Genomic DNA, 26,063 nt, shown 5'->3' with positions numbered 1-26,063 from the left:
ACGCTACACCATTTGTGTGTACGCTGTGCCATTCGACATTATGCAAGGCCACTTCACGCAACGCTACACTGTTTGTATGTACGCTGTACCATTCGACATTACGCTAAGCCATTTCACGCAACGCTACACTGTTTGTATGTACGCTGTACCATTCGACATTACGCTGAGCCATTTCCCGCAGCGCTACACCATATGTGTGTACGCTGTACCATTCTAAATTACGCTGAGCCATTTGACGCAACGCTACACCGTTTGTGCGTACGCTGTGCTACTCGACGTTACCCTGAGCCGTTTAACGCAACGCTACACCGTTTGAGTACTGTATTGCAAATGAGTGCTAAGCTATTCGTAATTAAGCTAGTCCATTCCACAATCTCATGATCCAACTCAACATGGGCTACTAGACCATTTCTCATTTGGCTAAACTATTCATGTTTAGGGTGTTCTGTTTCACGAAGGAAAACTAGACTGTCTATAATTTGGCCATGCCATTCCTTTATTAGCTACGCTATCCTGCAGCTGATCCTTACACCATCTTTGTATTTGCTGATCTATTTGATATCCTTGTATTTTTGGTGGTGACGGCCGCCCATAAGATTGACAACCTGTCATGTCTTAATTTTCGTAAACCAAAAAAATTGATATATCATGAATAATAAACATGAGTTTGACCTCAAAATAAATGGAAAACAAAGGGATGCACGGTGTCTTTGGTTCATTCAAAGACGTGAGGGCATCTGTCATTATTTTGATAAAATGTAATTATCATTTTTGAGTTTACCATATTTTTCCTCTTAGGATTAAAGTCATTCTTGTGCTGCAAAGGAAACGCGGTGACTCTATCAAAAGTTTTGAAAAGGTTTACGAAAAAATGAACGTTCTTTCCCCATTTTGTTTTCTCCGTGAATTCAGAAACGTAAGCCTCTTCAATTTGTGTTATTTTCAAACATTTCTAAGTAAATTTAATCCGAGTCAAAGATTCTGCGTTATTAAAATTTTGGGCGTTGAAGTGATTCGAGTTATACCCAAAAATGTATAATTCCATTGGATACCCTTGTTTGACGCATACTTCTGTGTCACACAACCGGATAAAACCAGGTGATGACACTACAATCCTCAAAGTGAGATTGAACGAAATGCAAAACCTCAAAGGTGGTGTCTGGACTTTTCGTTGATTGGGCCGAGTATGTGGTTTGACGGCAGCTGTAACTCTGACCTTGCAAATTTTTAATATTAAGCACAAAAGCCTTTTCGGTTTTCAAAGAGAACAAAAGATGGAGAAGCTACTGAACGCTAATATGAAATACGGTAGGTTTATCTACTCTGACTCATTTCGTAAAAGTAGCGTGTACATGGCCAGTTGATCTGTTTAAGTCTTTCGTTCAATTCTTCAGCAAACTTCTCGGTTAATGTGCTTTTCAGTGACTTGCGGTGTTATAATTAACATTTCACTTGAATCTCTATATTTAGCGTGTCCTGTCAAAGAAAAGACGACACTGCTCACAAGTTTACAAAGCATTAGCGTTGTTACAGCTTAGCTGCCAACCTCTGCTAATTTTCTTTTTCTTTCTTTTAACCAAGACAATAAGTAGTGGCCATTAACCCCTTCACTCCGAAAAGTGATCGACATGTAACTTCTTCCGATAATATCAATACATTAGTCAGCAAACAGGTAATAAGAATACTCAGTCTTATCAGACGGGTTGTTGTTATAATCTCACACCAAATTCTTGTAACTGATTTAGAAGGAAATGTGCGGCAGCCAGAGAGGAGAATTAACATCGAAATCTTAGGAGTTGAAGGGTTAAGCTCACAATTACAAACCAAGTCCATCGAGCGCGTATCCGGTCTCAGTTGTAGCGTGTCACGTGTTTCAGACTACAATTCACGGGATGAAATAGAGTATAGGTTATGTAAGAAATGCTTTATGATTCGCAGAAGACTGAATCAAAAAGAAAAAGTTAATCTTGTCCTGATTGGTTATTGTCAAAGTTTTTTTTTTATCATGTGCTTGTTTATCCAGTCACTGTGTATCGAGTATTTGTGTGTTGTCCGTGTGAAACTGCTAATCCAATAATTACACAAACTTTTCCTATTAAAATGATGGAGTGTAGTTGCTGAGTCAAGCTTGGAGCGAACACTAAGGTTATTTACTTCCGGTAATAGCATGTACTTCACTTTCTAAAAATCCCATGCGTCTACATTTGCGCTTTCGCATGTGTGACCGGAAACAAATCCTGTACATTTTTTTCCTTTTTCATGGAAATAGAAATGGCTCAAGTCAACACCGCCGTAATGTTGCGATTGTGGTAACAATGGAATAGACAGGTAAAATTAAATGAATTGAACTCGTATGTATGAGAGCATTAATAACTTGCAATGCGGCAGAGCCCGTCATTGAATGAAAATATTATCTTTGCATGGGTCTAAATTCCGACAGTCACTTTATCAAGGCTGATAAGGGACAATCATTTGATCTTAATTACATCACCTGGTCTTTCCAGATGAAGTGCAAGATTATTTTATTTGCCTCACTGATGGCCTTGTTTTCTTAACCAACCTCACTACCAACGGTAATTACATTTAGTTCACCTCATCTGAAATAGCGGTATGTGAGCTTCAGTGGAAAGAGTCGTAGCGAAAGAGACAACGGCTGAGTTTTTACCCTCAGTCATCTGTTCTCTAGCGAGAATAATCATCCAACCGTACATGTTAGGTTATCTGAAGTTTAATTAAAAAGTTGTGCCCCTGTAATCTACAGATACACTCCAACAAATCTCTTGAATTTAGACCATATTGTTCTCTGGATGCGTGTCGGTATAGTTCGATAAATGTTGACTTACGATCTCATCATCTTCAATATCATTGATAAACGAATTGATCTTATCATTAATGGTTGATTCGGATTACCAACACTGATACTTCTTTGACGCCCAAAATTTGCGGCGCGCATACATCACGTTACTGTGTCAATGATACCTCCCTCTCCCCCTCACGACCTTTATAACAAGCAGCTCTCAGATGTCTCTTTAGAAATGTCAGGTAACAATTTTCCGTAATTTATCGTGAATGTCAGTTTCATTTACTAAGTACTTAGTGCGCAAATGCTCCCGATGAAAAATAACTGACGCGGAATGATTCGCAAGATACGGCTACAGGTAGGCATGCTTGAGTAACGGTGTTGAACAGAGACCTCTGACTATGTTCAGAGTGTCAGACTAATGCATGATGTTATCTTCAGTTGTGGTTATAACCATCGTCTGTTACGTGGGAAACGTGCCACTTAGATTATCAAGAGAGACCAATACTGCATGCAGTAAGGCAGTATACTGAGAGTGTTGGTCGAGCAATCTTGTTGTACTTAAGTGGCTTTCCTGCATTCCTGAATAAGGACGTAGAAGTTTCTTGAATATTTATCCATCAGATCACTGCAAGGGATGTTTAATTTTGGTTTGCTGTCCCGTTGACTAGTCGAGTTACTTACTTTATCTTACGGACTGAAAAAAACAGACAAATATTGAAAAGAAAATAATTATTACTGACTTAATCATCGTTGATTTGTATTAAGTAATTTCGATTCGTAAGTGTAACAAGGAGTACCGCATTAGGCGAGCTGGAAATTCAGCGAAGATCTAAGAGAAGTTGTAAACACTCAGTATACGAAAGGAAAATGAGGCTTGAGGGTTGCCCCCACGATTTTGGAGAATGTTTGAAAGCAACTGATAGACTTAGATAAGTGGAAGCAACAGTTGAATTTTTTGACGGCAGGGAAGTGCACTAAACTTTCTCTGACTCTTCTCACATTATCAGCCAGGAAAGATCCTGAATGTACCACTTGTGCATGTCTTCAAGAGGGACGTGGTTCAATTTCAACCTTTTAACCCGTAAGAGTGATAAGCATCTAATTTCTCCCAACAATATCACCCTGAATAGAACATAAAGGTCATGTGAATAAAGGAAATGATCACAAACTCAAGAAGACATTGATTTAAATACAAATTCACCTTTTAAATATCTCAAGAAATGCGTAGAGAACAGTATGGAGAACCTGCATGGTGATGTCGGGGTTAAATACTGTTCCTGATGCGTTGTCATGTTGGGACATCTCTCGATGTATTTAACGATTTTATTTACAATTATTACAACATTAGAAAAATCGACAAGATTGCCGGAAGTCGGTAGAAAAAGGAAAAGAAAGATCTTGCGATAGATCACCTTATCCCAGAAATTCAGGCTGCTATAATTTGTGGGTCTCTGGTTGGTATACCTCAATGTGTATAATTAGGAGTTCATCACACGTGCAATTATCTTTGCAGGGGGTCAAGTGGAGTCATGATACAAAAATATGAACTTTCTAGCTATCTTCTAAACCACGAGTGAGTAGAAGGCGGGTCCACTAACCCCAACCACCCACCCACCCCCGACGAGGGCATTTTGAAAGTTTCTAGAGTATCCATTAGCTGAGAAGTTTAAAAAGGGTTGTGACATAAAAGATAAAATTGATAAAATCTGTCACTCTGCATATGAAACGTAAGAGACGTGTATCCTACTAAAGCAAACAGATTAAGATGTCATCAAAGCATTTTACATTGCGACAGGAAATAAAACAACGACAAGAAAATTAGACGCGTAAGACCAAACAACATATAATTTGTCATTTTACCAAACTGCAACAGAAGATAGATTTTAGGACATAACAGTGAGATAAAAAAAAAAAATCGGGAAATTATTCATGCTACTGATAGTAACATGTCTTTGGGATTTCCTTTTCATATTCGAGATTCATATTTGCATCGGAACATAAAAGTGGTAGATAAAAGTGAGTTTGAAGTCGGTTCGTGTTGTCCATTTACATGAGTTAATGTCAGTTGACACTTAGGCTTTTATTGTGGCGCACACGGAGCTTTGTTTTAACCACACTTTTAATTTATTTGCTTTTGTCTCAATTTCAATGAAAACTTTGCACTTTGCTTATTTGCTCACTTCAATTATCTTTTTCAGAACCGGTGTCTAAAAGCTAATTGTCGCTGAATCAGAACAGTATATCTTTTATACTGAAACTCTCCCATTTTTCCAACTATGCGTGTTGTTGTTATCAGACATGAGTCTCCATTTCCATCGGAACTGTTAACCGCAGCTATTTCTCTATGTCATCTTTATAATTTTATGTTTTGGTCGCCACTGTCTCCAAATGCAATTTTAAGCCTCGAGCGACAAAATCTTCCAAATATTAATCTTATGGTACCTTTCAAGGTTTAACGAGGATTAAAATGCATTGGCGGAAATATGAAAGCCCAAATGCGCAGCATATTTCATCAAAACACTGTAATCTTACTTTGCGGTTTGTCCGCAATTTCGGTTTAGTCCTTTCTTCATCCAGTGTTAAAGGTTCTCCGCCGGTGTGAAGATTGTGATAAGGAGCATACTATTGACAGAAAACTTGTAGAATTCGCTAACAGAGAGAGTGACATTCATCCTGAGTAATATTCTGTCTGCAACTTATTAGCTGACATCATCAGTTCTGGAAGAAGCCGTTGTTTGCAACATCGACATAATAGGAAACTTTCCAAAATGAAAAATACACCTGCCAGAGGCAATTCACTTTATCTTTTAAATAATTGATGTTTTCCAATTTTGCTTAATGCTTTCGCGGCCATAGAGATCTTAAAGACAATTAAACATCTAGAGTGAACAATGAATGGGTGAAAAACGGAGTATGTAATTGATTTTGAAGAACGTAACTGCTCAGTCCATCAAGCATGAATAAAAAAAGAACTATTCAGTTTTCATATGCTAATGTAGATTCATTCTCATTTCAGCCGCTGTTATTTTCATGGTTTGAAAAATGGTAGATATCTAGAACAAAACCTGTTCTTCGTTTGCTAATGTAACTCGTGTTTATGTTTAGCAGTTACGTCATTTCCGTATAAATTACTTCCGTTTTGAGTGAAGAAAGCCGCTGCACGAGCTGACCATCGGTCCCAAAAGTGCGAACGTGTGTCAGAGAAATGTAGGAGGTTGGACATGGTGAGGGTAAATTGGATTTTCGTGCTCGACTTGGTTACATTTCTCTTCAGTTTATCAGCAGGAGAGAGAGGTAAGACAACTTAATTTCGACTGTTAGATATAATCACGAGAGTCAAAGGCGATTGCCGTTACACGATTTAAAATACGACGAAATAGTTCCCAAGTAGATTCTGTCAAGGGGTGCGTGTCTTAGTAGGATTTAGCTGCTCACGGAATGATGTATAAATAAACCGCTCAGTGGATGACCTCCTTAGGAGTTCTTTGTCGCTGGGTGCGTGACTTGAATCAGCTCTGAGAAGATCTGTCATCTAAGCGTTTAGGAATATTGACTGCTATGAAACGTAATCTAAGCAGTGATGATGCGTTGCGGTTGTTCTTCCCGATGGGTGGTTACTGCTGTTTACTTCAGCTACAAAAACACGGATAAGGCAAGGCTATCATTCCAGTTAAAGAAGTAGGCAAAAAAAGTGATAAAAGCGTTCCCATTAAATACAGAAATCAAAGAAGGGAAGGGACATTTGATGAACTGCCCGCGAAGATGTGTACATCTGTTAGTCACAGATTGCGTTCTATTGTAGTGCTGATTTGTAATTTCTCTTTCACCGTGTGAATTTAGCGTGTCTCAATGAAATTATGTAATGTGAATTTTTTACTATTTGTTTGTAAAGTGCGGCCGCTTTATTTTTGAAGCGTACGCCCAAAATTCAAATGATTTGGAAACCTGACACTCCGCTCGGTAGAGCCATAGAAGTGGAGAATGTATTCCTTCCATGTTCAAGTGTTTGCCCAGCAATTAGCACCTTTAAAATCCGACTTCCGATCGTAGGATTGTGTTCTTAAGTTACTTTCGTAACCTCCCTGCCCAAGAAACGTGAATGTTGCTTTGATTCTCTTTACTCAAGCAATGTATCGGTCTCCGTACGAATTTTGATAACCATAACTAGACCTTTTATGTCGTTAATGGCTCGCAGCTTGAGATTATTCTGCTAATGATCTCACTCCTAAATGTTTCGAACACAATTCGAAAAAGGCATCTTCGTAATAAGGATTTTTTTACTTTCGAGGAAAACGCTACGTTTCTTTACATTTCTAATGTTGCTTTATCATAACCGTAATTGGGAAACTGATGACTGCGACGGAAACATGTCTGTCACAGTGAGAAATCGGGAAGATATTTGCATACAAGCTGCAATCGAAACATAAATGTTTTGCATGATGAAAAGAGTGCAATTTCGTAAACAACACTTAAAGAAAGCTTCGGATTTAACAGCTGTTGTCAAAATATGTTTACATGAATTGACATTTAAGATCTAACTTCGTTCGTTGTTTGATTAAAATGTTTTTGAAGAGTTTTAAGACCGCGGCGTGGAGCAGATTAATCCGTGCGTGAAAAAGGACAAGAATTTTGTAATAGGAAATAGCGCCCTTCGCAAACAGAAAACGAAATCAATATTGTATGCAAATACATGTCAGGAAGCATTATCTTTTTTAAGCCTTAGGGCGAAAAAGTATTATTTCCTTTATCAAATTCGGTGCTTCTAAGTTAGGTCTTAGTTAAGAGTAAATACTTTTAGTGGAGTAAAGTAATTTAATTACCACCCGAATGAAATTAATTAAAATTGTACATCACTGATAGCGGTCTAAATAAATTTAATTCTAGTGTGGCTGGCTTTTCAGATCAGATTCTTTGAAATCTTATTTTATGAGATTTTTCTTGGAGGCAAGACTGATCATGATATTTAATATCCAAAATTCCATATATTGGAAGCAGCGGGTTGATTAGTGAGACGCGGTGAAATTTTGAAAAATTTAAGACTACCATGGCTTGAGTTCAACATTACGAAACGTATGCTCAAGTGGAAGTTATCATTTCTTTCCTGTTTAACACCAATTTAGCTTCTAACTTCATTGGCTTGACATAAATATTTGAGGCTCCTAACTTATGTAGAAAATATGCTTCTCATCAATAGACCTTGATTTGTGTACAAGCCAGAACATCAGGAAAAAACAACTTTCAAAGGCGACTTTCATCCTTTGATTTCTCCGAGTTATATTCTACGCAAAACAGAGTGTAATCTGTTATCTGATGTCATGGCTAGCTCGAGAAAAGGTTTCATGTCTTAATTTGCTTGAAAAAGTGGCCTATTTGGCAACTTGTGGTTATTTAGCATGTTGTAACATTTTCATTTAGAAGTGTTCTAATCTTAAAGTTAAAATGAGATAGAAATCTATGTTCATCATTTTATCTAAAGAACAATGCCTCTTTCTCCCAAGGTGTTGCTTTGCTAAGTGTAAGACTGATCCTGTGTGTAAAGTCAAAATGATCAGACAGAAATCTGTTCCATCGTAAATTGCCTCATTCTCCCACATTTTTGCAGTTTTGAGCCTAGAAATCTTGCAAGTTAAGTCAAAAAGAGATAGAAACCTTTGCTCCATCATTTTCCTTTAAGGAAAACATTCATGTCTCTCGAGCTTTGGCAATTTTAAGGTTAGAGGTCTTCTGTGCTAAGTCAAAATGAGATAGAGTTCTGTGTTCAATCATTTTATTTTACTAAAAATCGCCTCATTCTCTCAAGTTTCTCTGGTCTTTGGATCTTGAGTGAACCACCAAAAATAATTTGCACCCAGATTCATTTTATAATTTTGCAGACGAGTAGTGTGTGGTTTATTTGCTTAATATAAGAATGCGAAGTGTTGTTTTTGTTTTTTGTTTTTTTCACTTTTTTTATGTTTCCCCTTTTTTCCTTCCACTCAAATTTCCTTTAATTTTAGGTTACCTTCGTAGGAACATGGAAAAAACATGAGTCGGGGCTCTATATGAGTATTCACCTTGCAAGGGATATTGAATTATTCCATTAGGCTGAAAAAAACTGAATAAGAATGATCAGCCATAGGTGTTGAGTTAGAGGTGTTTTTTTGTTTGGTTCAATCTTAGTTGGTTGTTTGGCCAAAAAGTGGCCTGCTTGAAAATCATGTTAACAGAAGATCTTTTGAATTGGATGCACCGTATGGAAAGCTCTTTTTCAAAACTAAGATTGTTTTTTTGTTTTTGTTTTGGTTTTTGCTGACTTGCCATACATGTATTAAATTATGGATATTACTTGTTATGTAAATATTCAAACAAGCTGCAAATATGTCCTAATGTGCAATGTAAACAAACAACATCACTGAAATATTTTCAAGGATGTTGAAGGATATTGAATTATACAAATTTTTGAAATTACAGGTATTTCCTTTGGTTTGCCCAACATTTAAAATGATCTACTTTTGTATATTTGAAGTTTAATCACTCAAAATTGTCTTTTTTAAATTTACTCAAATTCAAACAGCCAACTTGTTAGAAAGACCTAAACCAGGTGGTGGTGCAGAGAGCTGGTATTGGAAAACATCTCATGGCCATGGGTCAGGGGTAAGTTGCAAAGCAAACATAATTTCATCTTCCTATATGTTGCATTCCCTCACTGTTATTCTACTCAAAGCAAAGCCAGGAATTTGTAAGGATCTACTCTGCAGTTTCTTCGAGCTCACAGGAATTCCAAGTTTTTCTCCACACTAGTCCATCTTGGGATAGGTTCTTGGGAAACTAAGAAATGTTGAAACAGAAAAAAAAACACTTAAAATATCCAGAAAATTATTGGATTAAGGGATCTATATAGATGTTTTGAAATGCATCAAGAAAAGGTTGAGATATTAAGAACAAACAGAAATTTTAGCCATTACACTTCCCTAATATACACAAATTTCCTTGGAGATTTACAAACAATGCATCTAAGTTGATGCTTCTTGTGCACTTACATACTTCATTAAATATATGGCTCTCTGTGTGTGTAATGGAGAAAAACAGAGCTATCAAGACTGTTGTCTGTCTGCCTTCTGATGTGACACATTTATATTAAAGTTTTCTTTAGTAACACAATTTTATGACAGATTTGTCTCTCCATTCAACACTTTTAATGAAAGTATTAGTAGCTCACATAAACCCTTTAACCACCAGAAGTGATTAACATGTAACTTCTCCCCATAATATCCTTACATTTTTTAGCAAATAGGTTGTGAGAAGTCTCAACTTATCAGGTTGCAAGCTTAGTAGCTAACTAGTACTGTAGTTTATAAGTAAATGTGTTGCAGTCAGAGGGAAGAATTGACAATCACTTGTAGGGAGTTGAAGGGTTAACCTCTCAGAAGTTTAGTTTAAGTCAAGTTGACTACTTCAGTTAAAAGTTCAGTGAATTGTATCATCATCATTTTTTTCTATTACAATCAAACCTACCCAAAGACTACCATTGAGGCTAAATCTGATTTATCAATCAAGAGTTACCAGTCATATGTAAGGTAGCCAAGGATTATTTGATGGTAGTGTTTGCTTCCGATTTTTATTTTTTTCCTTTCACCTTGTTAAGTCTAAAATGGTTGTTTTGGTGTTTCACAGTGGACTGCTACAACCTCTGATGATGCCGCATCGCGTATATATACAGTTTGTGACATAGGTGTTTGGCAACCAAGTAACTGGCTATGGAGTGATGCTATAAGTCACAATAATCTGAAGAGAATCGACTTAGCTATCAACTACACAATCATGAGATGTACTTCGTTTTCTGATGAGAGACTAAACTGCTCTGAACAATTTGATGTTTATGGATACCAATCAAATGAGAACTTAAATGAGTCAAATACTGATCCAAGAAATGGATTTTACAACAAAATGAAAGTAATATCCATGCCAAATAACACCTCAAGCAAGTCTGAAAGGGTACAAGGAGTTGCAAAGCTGTCACTTTTCATCAAAGAAAGAACTTCAAAGGTATTCTTTGCTATTCACGACCAAGGAGCTTGTCTTGTATTGCATTCATTTCTGGTGACATACAATGTTTGTCCAGAGCGGACTTTACCAACAAGTCTTGTATTGCTACCACAAACAATAGCTCCAGTGAATGAATCTGAAATAGTCAAAATACCAGGGGAATGTGTGGCAAATTCACAACGTACAGCACCAGTGTTGAGTGCCATCTGTAGCAGCAGTGGTGAATGGACTCAGAGTGATGATGCTGCAGGAAAATGTCTGTGTTTACCAGGATGGGAGAAAATTGATACGGAATGTCAAGGTATGTTTCCAAATTACAATATTGGAGTTGAGGTTACAGAACTGACAGTGAATTGTGCCATGCAAGAATGCTAGGTACAGTAAAGGGGAGGGAGGTGGTTATGTTTGAGAGCAATAAGGAGGGAGTTAAAGCATGTTATAAAAATGTATCCTGTATTACAAGCCTAATAGACAGTATGTGAGTATCTCTGGGGTGCAGGGTTTTCACAAAATCAGCATTTGCCATCTATGAATTATTGGAACTTTTGTTCTGCAATGACAGTTCTCTTTAGTGACGTTGTTTACAGTTGTAATTTGGAGAAGGCACCCTGCTGAGATTTTTTAGGCCCATTCATTTCAATTATTTGATAGGTTAAGTGACATTGGCATATCAATAAAAACCTAAAGTAATGAAATTTGTATGATAAAAGAAATAATCTGGCCCTTAGATTGTTAAACAAAAGCACAGACATTGGATAGCAATGATTGTTATCCATACCATGCAAAAGATTCAATAAGCCTCACTCCAAGTAGACAAAACATAATAACTCTCATCATTTGGTGTTTGGTAGAAATCTCAACCAAATACTCATCAGCCCACTACTACATTGTTCAGGGGTTTTTTCAGGTTCTTCTTTGCCAGAACCAACACACATTACTGAAATCTTGTACATAACAAGTCACAATTAAGATGGGCATGGCTTCCTCTTGCAATATCATTGGTTTTATTGTATTGGCAAGGTTTGACAGACGTGTCTGTCTGGGTGCTTCAAAACTGCCCTCATTACTTTTTTATCGTTATTGCTTTTATCGTAAACAAGTCTGTCACACACGGAATATGTATTTGTAAAGAATCTCCTCTATTTCCTTTCGTTAAAACTAAAATGTTTTTCTTTACTTGATTCTGGGTGTTAAAGGACATTTTTTCTTTTGAGGCGCTTATAAAAGTATCTCAAGCTACCATTAATGTAAAGAAACAAACGATCAGAATGACTGATAAGTGGTTAGTGTGGTTATGTTATCTGTGATCGTCGTCAGTCAGTAATATAGCAAATGTCAGGAATGACAGATCTGAATGCTTTGATAGAACGATCTTGAAGATAAAAGCATACCTTATCAAACTGCAAGCTTGTGAAGAAGCATTGTTAGACAACAATGGATTCCTTTGTTTGCAGTTAACTTCAGCCAATGCTAAGGGTCAAACACGATTCCAGTAGTTATGTTTAGTTTGCCGCCAATGTTGGCAAACAACGCGGCATCTTTGTCAATGGGGAACGTTCAACCGACGTGATTAAATATGGGAAAAATCCGTTCATAAATTATCGTAGTTTTTTAAGATTCGTGAAAATTTCTGACGGTCTGCACTGAAATTTACCGAAGGGTGTTATTTTGCATACCGAAACCAACATGCTGAGCTGCGGCAGATACATGTAGACACACCACGTGACAGCTGACGCAATTCGAGAGGACTGTTTGTATACAGTCAGTTCTCTGGCTAACAAATTCTTTTACTGATATCATCGTCCTAAGCGCGGGCGAGATTGACGAGTAGCGAGAAATTTAATGAACGCGAATGCAAATTAAGGCCGTTCACGCCTAGGCTGTTCTAGACTTTCAACCGGGCACTAGAGTAGCGCAGATCAAGAAAAGAGAGAGTTTAGGGACCGGTCGCGTTTCTATGGGATCATATCTTGGATTTGGGTAGGCTGTGTACCTGGTGATTTCATGCGACTTTTGCGCGGCGGAGCAATTCTGCACCTTCTTTTTCACCCCGTGTTTTCGCTATGTTAGTTCCTCTGAAGGTCTACGTACACTTTAGGCAGGGGAAATTTCAACGATCAAAAATTTGTTTTGGCTCTTGATAAACCCAGGTTGTTAGCAGAGAATAGGGGTTTTTGATGGGTCTATTGTTAGAGTTCAGTTACCAGTTATAATCATATGTTATTCTCACTCTCAGCTTGTCCACTGGGATACTTTAAAGACAAGACCGGAAACACCAAATGCTCAAAATGCCCGCTAAACAGCAACTCGGACAGATATCGGAAACGCTGCAAATGCTCCAGAGGGTTTTTTCGCGCATCATGGCAAAGTGTGTCAGACAATTGTACAGGTCAGTAGTGCCGCCGGCAAGTTTCAGGTTTTTGCCGTTGGTAATCATATTTTTCATACTCATGCTCCTTGGCATATCTTGTTGTCCTTACAGCTCCTCCTTCTGCACCAAAACATCTGCGAAGCCTTTTCACCAATCAAACAACAGTGAGTTTAGTATGGTCACATCCGCGGCACCTTGGTGGTCGAACTGACTTGTATTATGAGATAGAATGTAAAATTTTGTGTCGGAAAGATCAACGAAGCTGCAGTCAGGATTGTGGATCACAAGTTCTTTTCCTGCCTAGACAGAACAACCTATCGCACACCAAGGTGATTTTGACGAACTTGATATCACGGACAGTTTACAGATTGAAGGTACATGCAAAGAATGGAGTCAGTGAAAAAGCTGAGATGGACGGATTCCCTTCCCGGTTTGCCAAGTTAGACGTCACTACACTTGAGTCGGGTCAGTTTGGTTCATCTCCTTTAAGTGAAGCTTTATGATTAAGTGAAGTTCTATGATTATTCGGCTTAATACCACAAGTCCATTTTCCATCTCAGGGTGTTTAGATAAGCTTTGTTTTACCCGTTGTTTTTATCTCAGTTCCTGACCAGCCTGTGGTGACAGTGCAAAGGATCGACAGCACTTCGGTGAATGTGTCGTGGACTCTTAAAACTGGCCACGAAGACATCCATTTCTTCCTTGTACGATACCGCAAAATATTAGACAGCGCAGACAATTATCACACTATCAACACAACGAAAACGTACATCAAAATAACTGGATTGGAACCTGACGTGAAATATGAAATCGTGGTGAGTTAGATGTGATCAGTTAATGCCCTTTTTTTACAATACAAATCGCTGTGAATTTAAATTTTCCCAATAAATACAACTTATTCACTCATTTTTTGCAACGCCGCCCAGTCATGCTCAGAGGCTATTTACGAGAATGATTTTTATTTAGTAGTACTCTATGTTGATAATTTCAAAGTGTTGTAGCAGTATCTTTCTTATGAATCATTGAATTCTGTTGTTTTCCCGAATTTTAGGTCGTTGCAAAGAACAGCAGGGGCTTCGGGCCAAGTAGCCAGGCAGTGAAAACGCCACAAGACTACACCGGTAAACTTTTCTCGCAAGCGCTTTAACTAATGTATAGTATAAATCCTTACAGGAGGGTTTCGATGGGGTTAACCGTTAGCCATAAAGCGGCCCAAAAATTAGTCGTCAGGAACAAAAATGGAAAAATTTTAACCGTTAGTCGAGAAAAAAGTTAACTGTAAAAAAAAAATTCTGGCGTAAACAATGGAATGATATTAACCGTCAGCCGTAAAAGCCATCACCCCTTTGGGATCTGGTTATAAATTAAAGTACAAGCTGGTTAAGAGAGAGATCTTCTATCATCCCGACCTATATTCTCACCTGACTGTGATGATGACTTACTGTACGCTCAGGATGTCGAGACTTAGTGCTGTAATAACCGAAAACAGTTCTTTTCAACCTCAGGTTTTACGAAGAGTGGATAACGCTATCCATTGAAATAGTCCCAGCCAGTGGATAGCGATTTACACAACGCGCGAACACTTATCCGCTGAATAGGGTTTACCAAGAGAATATGATCTTTTGCGTTTACCCATTGGATATAACGTCATCCGCCCTTTGATTACCTGGTCCCATGGTCCTTTATTTTCTATCAGCTTTTGACCTCTGGTTAGTATCATATTTGTTATTGTATTTATTCGCTGATTATTTAATTTAATTTGTCAGTTCCCAGTTTGGATGAAGACAAGAAACTTTGGTTCATGATCGCTGCTGCCGTCGGAGGAATTTTCCTTATTCTGATCATAACTGCTATAGTCTCGTTCGCTCTATCAAAAAAAAGGTATTATTCTTGATCTCATTTGTTTGTATGTGGATATCCAGTTATTTCAAGTTTCAAGAACAAGGGGAGAAAATTGACTGAAATAAATAACATGCTTGATGTGATGATTTCTTCCAGGAAATCTCGGAAACGAGCGAATACATTTGAAGGTCAGTGGAATGGGCATTTCGCCGACGACTTTGAATTTACCCTTCGATTGCTCACATCCCAAATTCTGATTTGTTATTTATTAAGTTATTTTTATTTTAGCTATCTACTAAATCGATTTTCTCGTCAATAACAAAGTACTTTTACTCTTTTCGTTTTCAGCTACTGAACTCTTTTCTAACCATGGGCTAAGTCAGTATGTGGATCCCAGTAACTATGGTGATCTCATGGACGCTGTCAAAACATTTGCCGCCGAGATCGACGGATGTCAAATTAAACTGGAAACTAGAGTTGGCGATGGTTAGTATCTATTAATAATGACTTTTCTCTCTTGTTAAGAAAACAAATGTTTTTCTTTATCCTGAACTTCTAACTTAACATTTAATTAATCGTCAGGTGAATTTGCTGAAGTTTTCAAAGGATTGTATGAAGATTGTTCGGTTGCTGTTAAAATCCTCAAGGTGCGTGTGCCATTCCGATTTTTTTTATTTTCCTTTTCATGTCGTTAGGATGGAAGGTGTTACCTTGCCTATTAGTTCTAATCTTTCTGGTTACAGTTGGATCTGAATTTCAATCGATCACAACCATGCTATACGTGCTTCCAAGTACAATTAAATTCAAATGTCGTGTCTTGTTACATTTCAATCGTTTAGCAGTTTTCTATGATCTTAACACTAAGGAAGAAACAATCAACGGTTTTCTTTCCTTTGTTTTATCAGCAAGGATCGAGTTCCAAGACCAGAGACGACTTTATTTCTGAGGCGTCCATCATGGGTCAGTTTAAACATCCAAATGTCATCAAGCTGATTGGCGTGATCACAGTCAGTAAGTGAACTTCATTTAAGATATACACGATGTTAGGCAACAGTACAGTTAGTAAGTGCCTCGCTTAACAGGTGTATTTTTTCGGTTTGTCCTGTCAGGTAGACCCATGATGATTGTAACAGAGTTTATGGAAGGAGGATCACTTGATAAGTTTCTTAAGGTAAAGGAATAACGATGCTCTTGAACAGACCAGGCTTTAACTCTGAATTAGAACAAATACAGCGAAGATTGACGGCTATTGTTCAATTCCATTGGAGCCGAACAATCAAATTCCACTTTTCTTTGGAATCTCAACAGTTGGCCAAACAAACGGAGTGCCTTGTCTCAGTGCTTCAAAAGTATGCCAGCGTTGTAGCTCAAGTTATGAGTATTACTTCTTTCTTCCTTTCTTAGGATCACGAAGGTAAACTTACGCCCCTTCAGCTCATTGGTATGGTCCGTGGAGTCGCCTCAGGAATGTTGTACCTTTCGTCCATGAATTTCATACACAGGGTAAGTATTGCACCGGGAAACAGATCAAACTACGCCGCAAGTTCTTATAACAGGAAAATAACCATACATCAAGTATAATTTATTTGGTTTCTTTACTTGAATGGGTTAGGGTAAGGGGTTAGCGGGTATCTAACGACACATAACTGTGTTTATGTATACCTCTACCAAGATCTGGACGGAACGGTCAATCAAATCAGACAGGGTATAACGCGCGATACACTTCCTCTAAACCATAACCATGTGATGTTGTATGTCAGTTAAAGTTGTGCAGAAATCAATGCTTGGGTTGTAAATACAGAGTACATATATTTAGAGTCAAAGCTCGAGGCCAGTTTATTATATTTGTGCAATACTGATTTCAGGACCTTGCTGCTCGCAATGTTTTGGTTGGAGAGAACATGGCGTGTAAGGTGTCTGACTTCGGATTGTCCAGAGAGTTGGAGGATAACCCAGATTCAGAGTATCAAACGCAGGTAATTCACCAGTTAAATTTTTACGCAGACACCTAAGTGGATGTGATCATTCGAAAAATTGTTTCACAACCCTTTAACTGTAGCATAAGTAGAGATGACGCACGATTTTGCCTTGTCACAGGGAGGAAAAATTCCAATTCGTTGGACAGCACCAGAAGCGATAAGATATCGAAAATTTAGCTCTTCTAGTGACGTATGGAGCTATGGAATAGTTTTGTGGGAGGCCATGTCGTTTGGCGAGAGGCCGTACTGGGACTGGAATAACTTTGAGGTAATGTAGTATTTTTGTACCAACTTAGATGTGTATGGTCAGGTACGTTTGCAAAAGGAATTCAAAGTTTTACGAAGTTTATTACTAAGCAGATTAGGTAATATATCTCTAAGAGAGAATAAGAGTGAAACTGGTTTGAAATTTTTTAAACAAGAAAAAGGTGAATCCGCCGCTAGCCACTAGACGACCAGGGAGTTACACCAAGAATTTCGCTTTGCTCTAGTAGGTCGGAAAAGGGATGGTAGTCGTCTGGGTTTTCTCAGTGTGTTAGTTTGTTGTTGTTTTTGTTGTTGTTGTTGTTTTCTTTTGTTTTTCTTTTTGTTTAAGACGTTCAGTCCCTTTGTTTAGCGCCTTACTTTGTGAAAAAATTTGTGTCGAAAACCTTTTTCAGCCCCCCCAAAAATAATAATCGCACAATACACTATAACCCCTTGCGGAGGCAGCCACATGCATAAAAAAAAGACAGTCCTAGTAAATGTTTTGCATGGAAATACATGGCATCCGAAACGAAAGGTCCACAATCAAACTGAGCTACTCGTGTTTTACTGTTTTAGGTTATGGACAGAGTAGAAGGAGGCTACAGGCTGCCAGCTCCTATGGTATGCACGATACTTATGTCATGTTCATTTGATTTACGTTTAGGAAAGGGGGAAGGGTTACAGAGGTTAAGTGTGTGTATGTACTATAAGATTTGATTATCAGAGCTATGAAAGATAACCTCTAATGCTTGATTGAAGAAGAAAAAGAAACACCCTGCTCGGGGTGATCGACTGTTTGTTTGCTCCTCACTTGCGTTTTATCTTTAATGACGTGTAAGATGATTTGTTCTTTTTTGTATAGAAATGTCCGAAAATTGTCCACGCAATCATGATGGACTGCTGGGACAAGGACAGGTTCAGACGACCAAACTTTGAAGAAATTGTGAAACGACTGGACGAGCTGATCCGCGCACCGGAAATGTTAAATGACAATCTTGTTTGCTATACAAGGTAACACTTAACACATGTACTTCACTAATTTAAACTTACCTGTGGAGGGAGGGGTGATAAAACCTGGCCTAGATGTCGTGGTAGGCTGTACCTATTTTATGGCTTTGATTACTCTAAGTCTATTTTTTAGAAGGAGGGTGGGGGGGGGGGGTGGGGCGGGGGCGTACGGAGCTATTTAGTCACGTACGATCATAAGAAGGATTTTGTGTGGCTTTGTAAAAGTGCTCTAAAGCGAATATTTTGTGTTGTTTGCTGTAAGGTTTAGAATGATGGGTACTTGTCCGTTGTAAAAGATTGGCTTTTTCCATCAAATTTTCATGGCTACGTAAACTAACTTTCGCCAAAATTTATTTTAACTCCTAGTGCCGTGTCAGCAGACTTCACCGAACTTAGGACAATCCAAGAATGGCTGATCAGTATTCATATGGGACAGTATACTGCTAACTTCAAGACTGCGGGCTACAATGACTTAACACAAGTAACTCACCTTAAGGACGGCGAACTCAAAGACATTGGAGTGACCTTGATAGGTCATAGGAACAAAATTTATAAGAGTATAAAGTCTATGAGGAAGCATTTTGACAACTTACCGGAGCCGGTGTAGAATACTTCGTAAGGTCGAAAATCCCTTCCGAAGTGTCGAGAAGCTGGAACTGTAGACCTTACCGTGGATGTCGAAAGTGGATCACTCTGTATGTCGTGATGCAAGGCGCCACAGCAACCCACACTCTATGGGTCCACGATTCTCGAAGGGTGCGAGAGCTAGTCCATTATTTAAAAAGATCTAGTTGTAAACTGATTTTAAAGTATTTCGGATTTCTTGTGGTAACTAAGCACCTTATTTTATTCGACTTACTCAGGCAGTCCCCTCAATACTTGCGTAGAAGATTTTTCCCAGGGTAACTCGCGTGTATAGTATTGCAGGAAATCAGTGGATATTCCACTCTAAATTCCTATTTTCTCTTGATTTCATCTACATTTATCCGAGGACAATAGAAAATGGTTAATTGGAGATAGAGAAAGAAAAATGTTAAAAGTGCACGGTATTGAAGGTGTGACCTGAAACTTTGTCTCCAGCTGTTTAGACTGTTTTTGTTTCATAGTGGCAACAAGAAGGGCGTCTTTTAGCGAGCGCTTTTAAGCGTCTTGTTTTGGGTTTTTTTTTCTCTTTTTGGTTGATTAATCGATCATTCCGCCCTTGAAAGGGAAATTGAGATGTACTGCCATAATTCAGATCAATCTTCTGATCTGTCAGCTCGTTTTTTGTTGGTGTGTTAATTTTCATTTTCTTGAATGGCTGATTGACTCCTACGCGGCTGACTTTTATTGAGACCTTAAAATAGCATTTGTATTGTAAGGATTTTAAAAATGCTGATTACATGCTTGGCTAGGGAAATGGAGCAGCTTTGTAGAAAGCTCTAGAACAATGAACATTAGAGATATTTCGTTGTGTAGTTTTACTATCAGACATACTTTAATTTTATTTGTTATATTACTCGTTGTTTTTGACATCGTCAAGTAGCGTATAGGTTAAAGTATTCAAGGCCGTTTAGTTAAACGCAGTTTGGACGTTGTACAGCAAAGCTGTGTCCTATATCATCTTCAATTTAGCCCAACCCTTATCTGAGGGGAATGTTGAATTTTGTGAGCATCGTCAAGAAGCTTATAATTAACATTAAGTATTCAAGGCCGTTTAGCTAAACGCAGTTTGGACGTTGTACAGCAAAGCTGTGTCCTATATCATCTTTAATTTAGCCCAACCCTTATCAGAGGGGAATGTTGAATTTTGTGAGCAGCGTCAAGAAGCTTATAATTAACATCAACCCTATCGAAGAAAACTGAGGTTCATTGACTATTCCAAGTGGCGACCGAAGTAAGACCTCAGCATTAGAGTAAACGACCCTTTCTATTTAGTTTTACATAGAGATTACTTAAAATTCTAACCAGTGCACCTGAGAGATGATTAGTTTATTAGTTCAAGTAATGTTGTTTTACACGAGCGTATTATTAGTATCGTTTGCTTTGCCCTATATTTATACGAAACATGCATCCATAAGATGAAATGGCTATTTGAAATGTTTTGTTGTCGAAATTTCGGTGTCTAATATGTGAAGAGATTTTTAAAGAAAACTATATATTTTAGAGTTGTTCAAGTGTTGAAGTCCTAAGTTATTTTTTTTAGTGACAATTCCCACACTTGTGGAAATAAAAGAGTTCATTACACCTCGTTTTGCCTATTCTGATTGTTCAACAGACAGCGTACACGGATATTTTGCAAGTTAATCTCGTAATATTTTAAGAGTGGAGAGCAAAATACCAGTTCTTACTTAATGGAAAACCATTATGTAAGGTATTTATTTTCCTCTACCGGAAAGTATGTTATTTTGGCTTTTTTCTCCTTACAAATTCTGTTTTCTCAATGAAGTAGTCGAGCACAAAGGCCCCAGACTAATAAAAAATCATGTTGCTCAAGTTTTACCAATAATTGACGATGTGCGCTCTGTTGTTCACTTGTCAAACCGGGCCACTCAAGTTATCTACGGTCTCACATTTTGCGCGATCTCTTCTCCTTATTTAGTAAATAACAATAGTGGATTAATATTATCTTAAAATTTTATTTAGGTGCTCTAAGTTCAGACAGTCTGTTGCGAACATTGCTTGGCAGATGATTAGTCCTTCGCTTTCTCCTCCAGACCTGTTATCTACATTCCACTCTTTTAAGGGTGGAATGTAGATAACAGGTCTGGCCTTCAAAGCTCTTCAGTTTATTTTCTCCTTGTTTGTGGGACGCAAGCCTAGTTCAAAACAAGACTGAGAACATAACGTTTTAAAACATGCATTACTTTTTTTTTTTTTTCTACATTGGTCAGCACAATTTTGCATTTCCTTTTAACTTTTTCATATGTTTCTTCTTAAGTCTGTTATTTCAAATAAATTTTCCCTGTAGTACTCAAAAATAAATCAACTTTTGAAATACGACTGTCACAATGTGTTAATGGTGTTGTGCACACACTGAGTAGAGTAACCGGCGCTAAATATGATTCGAACAAAACTCAATCAGCTTGTCACAAATGCTGTATCAAAATACTTAAGCACCGCTTAACACCACGCACTTCAATGTACTTTCAGAGAGGAAGTATATTATCTTGGCATGTATCATCAACCGCCTACCACTTTCAATTAATGATACAAGGGAGAACAAAAGCAGCAGTCGAACACAAATTCATGATGTCACGATATTTGAGCTGATATTAAACCTACACACGTGTATCATTTCACCTGACGCTCCTCCTCGCTTCCATTACGTTAACGCCTGAAACTCAAACAACTCAGAACAACGACCACATTTTGCTTCCTGAATGCAAACCAGTGCTTTAAAAACTGTCCAACCGCGCCTATAAAGGCGTTACGTGCAGCGCTCCTCAAATCCAAATAGGTATTCTTAAAATAGTGCTCTCTATCGAGGAGTTTCATAATAGATCTTATCTCTCACAGCTTGCATCGCCAAGTGAAAACCACACGACATATCGAAGAGCGAATAAACATCGGTCAGTGAGGTAAATTGTGTGGTTAGCGAAAACTAGCATTGGAGGAGATGAAAAGGCGATGAGCAGGAGAGATCCACAGTGGGATTGTCTCTAAACAGACTCAAGGTCATACTGGAGAGAAGAAAGCAAATCAATTTTCATCGTGTTTTAAGAGTTCTTCCTCGTCAGGTAAGTTTGACTACTGCGTCAAGTTAGGGAGGGCTAGTCGTTTCTTAGGGAAGATATCGCCTCTAGCAACCAGAATTGCCACGAATGTTTGAGTATTGTGCAACACTAAACATAGCTTGGATAGAATTTGCTAGTAGTAACAATTTGTTCATGTAGAGATTTCATAACGGTTACACTTTCAACAAAAATAGGAAATAAAGCAAAGAGAAACGGAAACGAAGATCAGAATCTTAATTCTGAAATAAAGGCTTTAAATTTAAGTCTTCTTTACACAACGAAACAAAGCACATTTCTCGCATGAGTGCATGGTTTTTGAAACATGATTAAAATTTTTTTCTTGCCGTCCAGCGGGTTCTAAATCGCATGAGAGAAAAACAAATAATAGTGACAAGGAAACGCTAGCAGTGCTTTATAATATCATGTTTTTCCGTGGGTTGGGATTCACATTTAGTGAAGCGCCTAAACACAGCCGAAATCGTTTGAACCCGGGTTCGATAGACGTTTTTAATTTTTCTACTCTTTCTTTCTCTGAAAAGGGAAGTAGATTATACTTATTTCCTTCATTCTTGAGAAGAATTTGAATGAAAGGATGACGATTTGGATAGTCATACGTTTCACGCTTCTTAAACTTAAAAAAAAAAACTAAAACCATGTGTTTTGTCTGATATGACACAATATCAAACGAAACTATGCACTATATGCATAACATTACTTCTAGCGAAATGGTAATTGAAACGTTTTCCTGTTTTTAAAAGAACGGTTTTGAAAAATATCTTCTTTTAAGTGACCTCGTGTCGAGAATGTAATGTATCACCGTATTGATCCCTTTGTTAGGGAAGAAACTGATATGCCTACTTTAATTAAGTTGACGCCATAATAAGTAGTTTATTTTTGAGTATTCCGCCCATTTCGTCATTTCTCGTGTATTGTGCATTAAGTAAGGTGGCACTTTCACTATCCTCAAACAGCAGCAACTTATAAATTGGTCGTTTGATTGATTATAAGTCGTGTTTACTGGCAGCTTGATGTTGCTTCGTCATGTTGATGATTCTATATATAACCCGGCTTTTGGTCCCAAGATTACTTTAGATTTTACATCCTCATCTCTAGATCACAACTTTACATTTTTAATGTCTACATTCTTTGTGGTAGTCCTATCTGGCCAATTGTTGTTTTAGAAAAGATGCAGATGACCAATATCAGCCAAATTCCGAATGATTTCATCAATAATAAGGTCTATAAAATAGTATTATTCAGATGAAATGGCCGTAATGATTTGGCAAAGAAACTGTGTTAGAAGGGGAGAGAACGAGCGAGAAGGTATTTTAAACAGCTAGACTACTCGAAAAGCATGACTGAAGCACCAAGCGAATTTAAAAGACGTCTTTGGCTTCTATGTTTTGTTTTTAATTTCCAATGCAGGTCTTAAGGGAATTTCCCCCTTTGCGTTTGTAAATTATGCACCCATATGCACGTTAGGACTAGATTTGAAAGAAAGACTTCTACTTTGCGAAAGCCAAACGTACGAGCTTAAGAAGTTCAAGACATCTCTGTGAGTGCTGATTTTCAGCTGTAATTCGAAATAAGGTTAACAACATTAAATTGATTTTTGTCTTTCTCTTTAGATGTGTATGGATCACTTTCTTGTGCTGATTGGACTGTTCATCATTATTCCATGTTACATCAATGGACAAACAGATTCAAGTCCAAAAGCCATTGCAGCTACTACAGCACCGTACACGGGATGTAAAACGTCTGAAACACACTCTCCTCCCTCGGTTTACTGTAACGCATATTGTGGCGATGATATACCGACCGTGATCGAACAAGTTTGCGACAGTCGTAAAAAGCGATCAAAGACAGGTATCACGTTCTGTCCTATTCATCAGCAAAATTGAGACGCAGTCTCTGTGGAAGCGGTGCGTTTCGAGTCGAAAATCGATTTCTTTCAAACTTTGTCCAGGAATCTATCTTAGTCTTAAAATTTATCGAAACCGCCTTGGTCTTTTCAAATATAGAAAAATAATTTTTTTCTGAGCGAAAATCGCTTCAGCTCAAAGCTCAAACGCCCGTTTTTAATAACACTGATTATCAAAATGGTACAAATTGCCGATTCGTTTTTTCAGAAAATTCTAGTTTGAGGGTTTTGTTTTGTTTCACATATTTTGATCAACTCTTCATAAGAACAAAGCACGTAAGTTTTGTTATTTTAACAGTTTTTTCACTGAATTTTTTTTTTGTTTGACACCTACTTTTACGCTACCGCAATGACCTGAAAAATGCAACTTTTTTATCTCGGGTCAGCACAAAATTCGAACTTCTTTCCCACGATATTTTTATTCAGACTGGCTAAGATAGGATAGAAGAGCATGGGAATGTAAAAACTTGTTGTGGTTTCGGTGAAAATTTTGAATAGCCGGCCAACAAACTGCACGCATTTTCGAAAATTCGAACTAACGATGCATATGGAGCGGTCTCAAAAATAAACGAAATTTATATGGCCAGCTTATGACTGACGCGTGATTTGAGTCCATAAAAGCTTTTTTTTGACTTGCAATAAGACAAAACATCATTAAGTTGAGAAAAATCTTCACTCACTTCATGTAGAAAAACAGAGCTGCCGAAAGCTGACTCTTAGCTCTAGGCAACCTATTGTTTTGTCTATCAGTCAATTATAAGAAAGAGGAAAACTTCAGAGGCCAGGATAGCTATGACAAGATTCAGGTATATTCAGAATATTTCATGTTGTTCATTTAGAAACTCTTCATCTTAACAGCACTGAAAGTGTAGCCCTTTTTATTCGAAAATGTAACCTTAAATCTAATAAAATTTCGTAACGAGAACTTTTTTTTATTGAAAGGTCCCCTCTTTTGTGTCTATAAACTATAAGTTAGCATAAAATCGTCGGAAATAAGATATTTTTCGAAAAAAAACAAAACAAAACAAACGAATAAACGGGATGAATTATTGATTTGGTAAAAAAAAAGGGAGGAGCATCCTGCACACGTAGCTTGCAATGCTCACAACACCGATGGCACACGAATGTGTAATCGAATGGAATGGCTTTCAAAGCTTCAAATCCTGCGATTTTTACGCCACTCTCTAGAGTATGCCTCGCTAACAGATGAACAAATGCTTCAAGAAAGCCAGTGTAACAGTCTGAAATTGGTGTCAAGCATACAGTGATGTATGATGTCTACAACCTTTGTGAAATGGAATTTTAAAGCAAACTTTCATTTCTAAAGGATAAGATGCTCAAGGAAATGTGGAAGCATTTTGAAGTCCCATCTAACTCAAGAGACACCAAATCGAGTTTGGTTAAGAAACTATCATAAATGGTCGAAGATTGCTTATTCATGAAAGAGTAAAATTACGGAATGCAAGTTTCAAACAATCACTTCGGTAAATTGAAATTCCTGAAGTCCGCGGAAGCCACGGCTTGTTTTTATATTTCCATGCTCTTCTACCCTATTTTAGCCAGTCTGAATAAAAATATCGTGGGGATGAAGTTCGAATTTTTTCACTGAGCCGAGATAAAACGGTGCATATTTTATGTCATGGCGGTAGCGTCAAAGTAGGTGTCAAACCAAAACTAAATTTTAGTGAAAAAAAAAAACCGTGCCTGTTCTTACTACATGTTATCCACAAAGTCAAATTTTTTTCTTAATCTTTTTATTTTCTGGAATTGTAATTCGATTCGGAAAATGAGCTCACTTGATAAACTTGTTTCTAAATGTTTGCTTTCCTTGTAGGTCTAACGTTGAGTGACATCAGCTTTAAAAAGGATGAGGCGTCAAAGTTTCTGTATTTACCTCGCAACCGGATCCACACTAAGAGATCACAAACTGACATTGTCGTCGAATGTTGTGACGAGAAATGTGTTGTAGAGGAGATAAATGAATACTGTTAATACATGTAGCAAACGGCTGGGGCGCTAATAAAGGTTAACAAAATACGCAATTACGCACTACGGACTCACGCGGTTTTATTGTCTTTGAAAAATCTACTCGTGCTTATTAACACCAAACTGCACTCGAAATCATGTTTTTACCTATACAAAATGGATGTTG

The 26,063-nt window shown here is 37.7% G+C and overlaps 2 protein-coding genes and 1 long non-coding RNA gene across 10 annotated transcripts; 2 read left to right on the top strand and 1 right to left on the bottom strand.

The window, feature by feature from the left end:
• Window positions 1-1,187: 1,187 nt before the first annotated feature.
• On the top strand, window positions 1,188-20,504 carry LOC113680187 (ephrin type-B receptor 1-B). 6 transcript variants are annotated; one of them, XM_089180107.1, is made up of 21 exons: window positions 1,188-1,308; window positions 2,270-2,328; window positions 5,909-6,097; window positions 9,357-9,436; window positions 10,457-11,129; window positions 13,065-13,217; window positions 13,311-13,664; window positions 13,803-14,014; window positions 14,251-14,320; window positions 14,966-15,080; window positions 15,198-15,229; window positions 15,390-15,527; window positions 15,624-15,688; window positions 15,947-16,052; window positions 16,151-16,212; window positions 16,446-16,544; window positions 16,907-17,017; window positions 17,139-17,288; window positions 17,843-17,887; window positions 18,129-18,277; window positions 18,641-20,504. In XM_089180107.1, the coding sequence occupies exons 3-21, from the start codon at window positions 6,025-6,027 to the stop codon at window positions 18,879-18,881; spliced, it is 2,928 nt and encodes a 975-aa protein (XP_089036233.1). In that variant the 5' UTR covers window positions 1,188-1,308; window positions 2,270-2,328; window positions 5,909-6,024; the 3' UTR covers window positions 18,882-20,504. The 6 variants fall into 6 exon arrangements, with proteins under 6 accessions (XP_089036233.1, XP_089036232.1, XP_089036230.1 ...); XM_089180106.1 differs by lacking the exon at window positions 1,188-1,308 and having other exon boundaries at window positions 2,240-2,328; XM_089180104.1 differs by lacking the exons at window positions 1,188-1,308; window positions 2,270-2,328 and adding an exon at window positions 2,891-3,042.
• LOC149041221 (uncharacterized) lies at window positions 9,956-12,569 on the bottom strand. The gene is made up of 2 exons (XR_016179085.1): window positions 12,220-12,569; window positions 9,956-11,086 (listed from the first exon to the last, which is right to left on the bottom strand). It is a non-coding gene; the product is annotated as an uncharacterized LOC149041221 (long non-coding RNA).
• Window positions 20,505-21,427: 923 nt separating the features above from the next.
• LOC113680223 (insulin-like peptide 03) lies at window positions 21,428-25,960 on the top strand. 3 transcript variants are annotated; one of them, XM_027197238.2, is made up of 3 exons: window positions 21,428-21,993; window positions 23,619-23,856; window positions 25,746-25,960. In XM_027197238.2, exons 2-3 carry the CDS (start codon window positions 23,619-23,621, stop codon window positions 25,901-25,903), a joined length of 396 nt encoding a protein of 131 aa, XP_027053039.2. In that variant the 5' UTR covers window positions 21,428-21,993; the 3' UTR covers window positions 25,904-25,960. The 3 variants fall into 3 exon arrangements, with proteins under 3 accessions (XP_027053039.2, XP_027053040.2, XP_027053038.2); XM_027197239.2 differs by lacking the exon at window positions 21,428-21,993 and adding an exon at window positions 23,076-23,313; XM_027197237.2 differs by lacking the exon at window positions 21,428-21,993 and adding an exon at window positions 23,081-23,227.
• The last annotated feature ends 103 nt before the right edge of the window (window positions 25,961-26,063 follow it).

The sequence above is a fragment of the Pocillopora damicornis genome, chromosome 8, assembly GCF_964200805.1.
Source record: "Pocillopora damicornis chromosome 8, jaPocDami1.2, whole genome shotgun sequence".
Lineage (NCBI taxonomy): Eukaryota > Metazoa > Cnidaria > Anthozoa > Scleractinia > Pocilloporidae > Pocillopora > Pocillopora damicornis.
This window is presented reverse-complemented; position numbering and strand designations above follow the sequence as displayed.

Excerpts from the sequence above, each read along its gene's own strand:
- LOC113680223 (XM_027197237.2), top strand. The coding sequence starts at position 23,177 with ATGCAGATGACCAATATCAGCCAAATTCCGAATGATTTCATCAATAAT. Across the intron at positions 23,228-23,618 it reads ATGATTTCATCAATAATAAG|ATGTGTATGGATCACTTTCT; the intron begins GTCTATAAAATA and ends CTTTCTCTTTAG. Across the intron at positions 23,857-25,745 it reads TAAAAAGCGATCAAAGACAG|GTCTAACGTTGAGTGACATC; the intron begins GTATCACGTTCT and ends CTTTCCTTGTAG.
- LOC113680187 (XM_089180107.1), top strand. The coding sequence starts at position 6,025 with ATGGTGAGGGTAAATTGGATTTTCGTGCTCGACTTGGTTACATTTCTC. Across the intron at positions 15,081-15,197 it reads TTCGCTCTATCAAAAAAAAG|GAAATCTCGGAAACGAGCGA; the intron begins GTATTATTCTTG and ends GATTTCTTCCAG. Across the intron at positions 18,278-18,640 it reads AATCTTGTTTGCTATACAAG|TGCCGTGTCAGCAGACTTCA; the intron begins GTAACACTTAAC and ends TTTAACTCCTAG.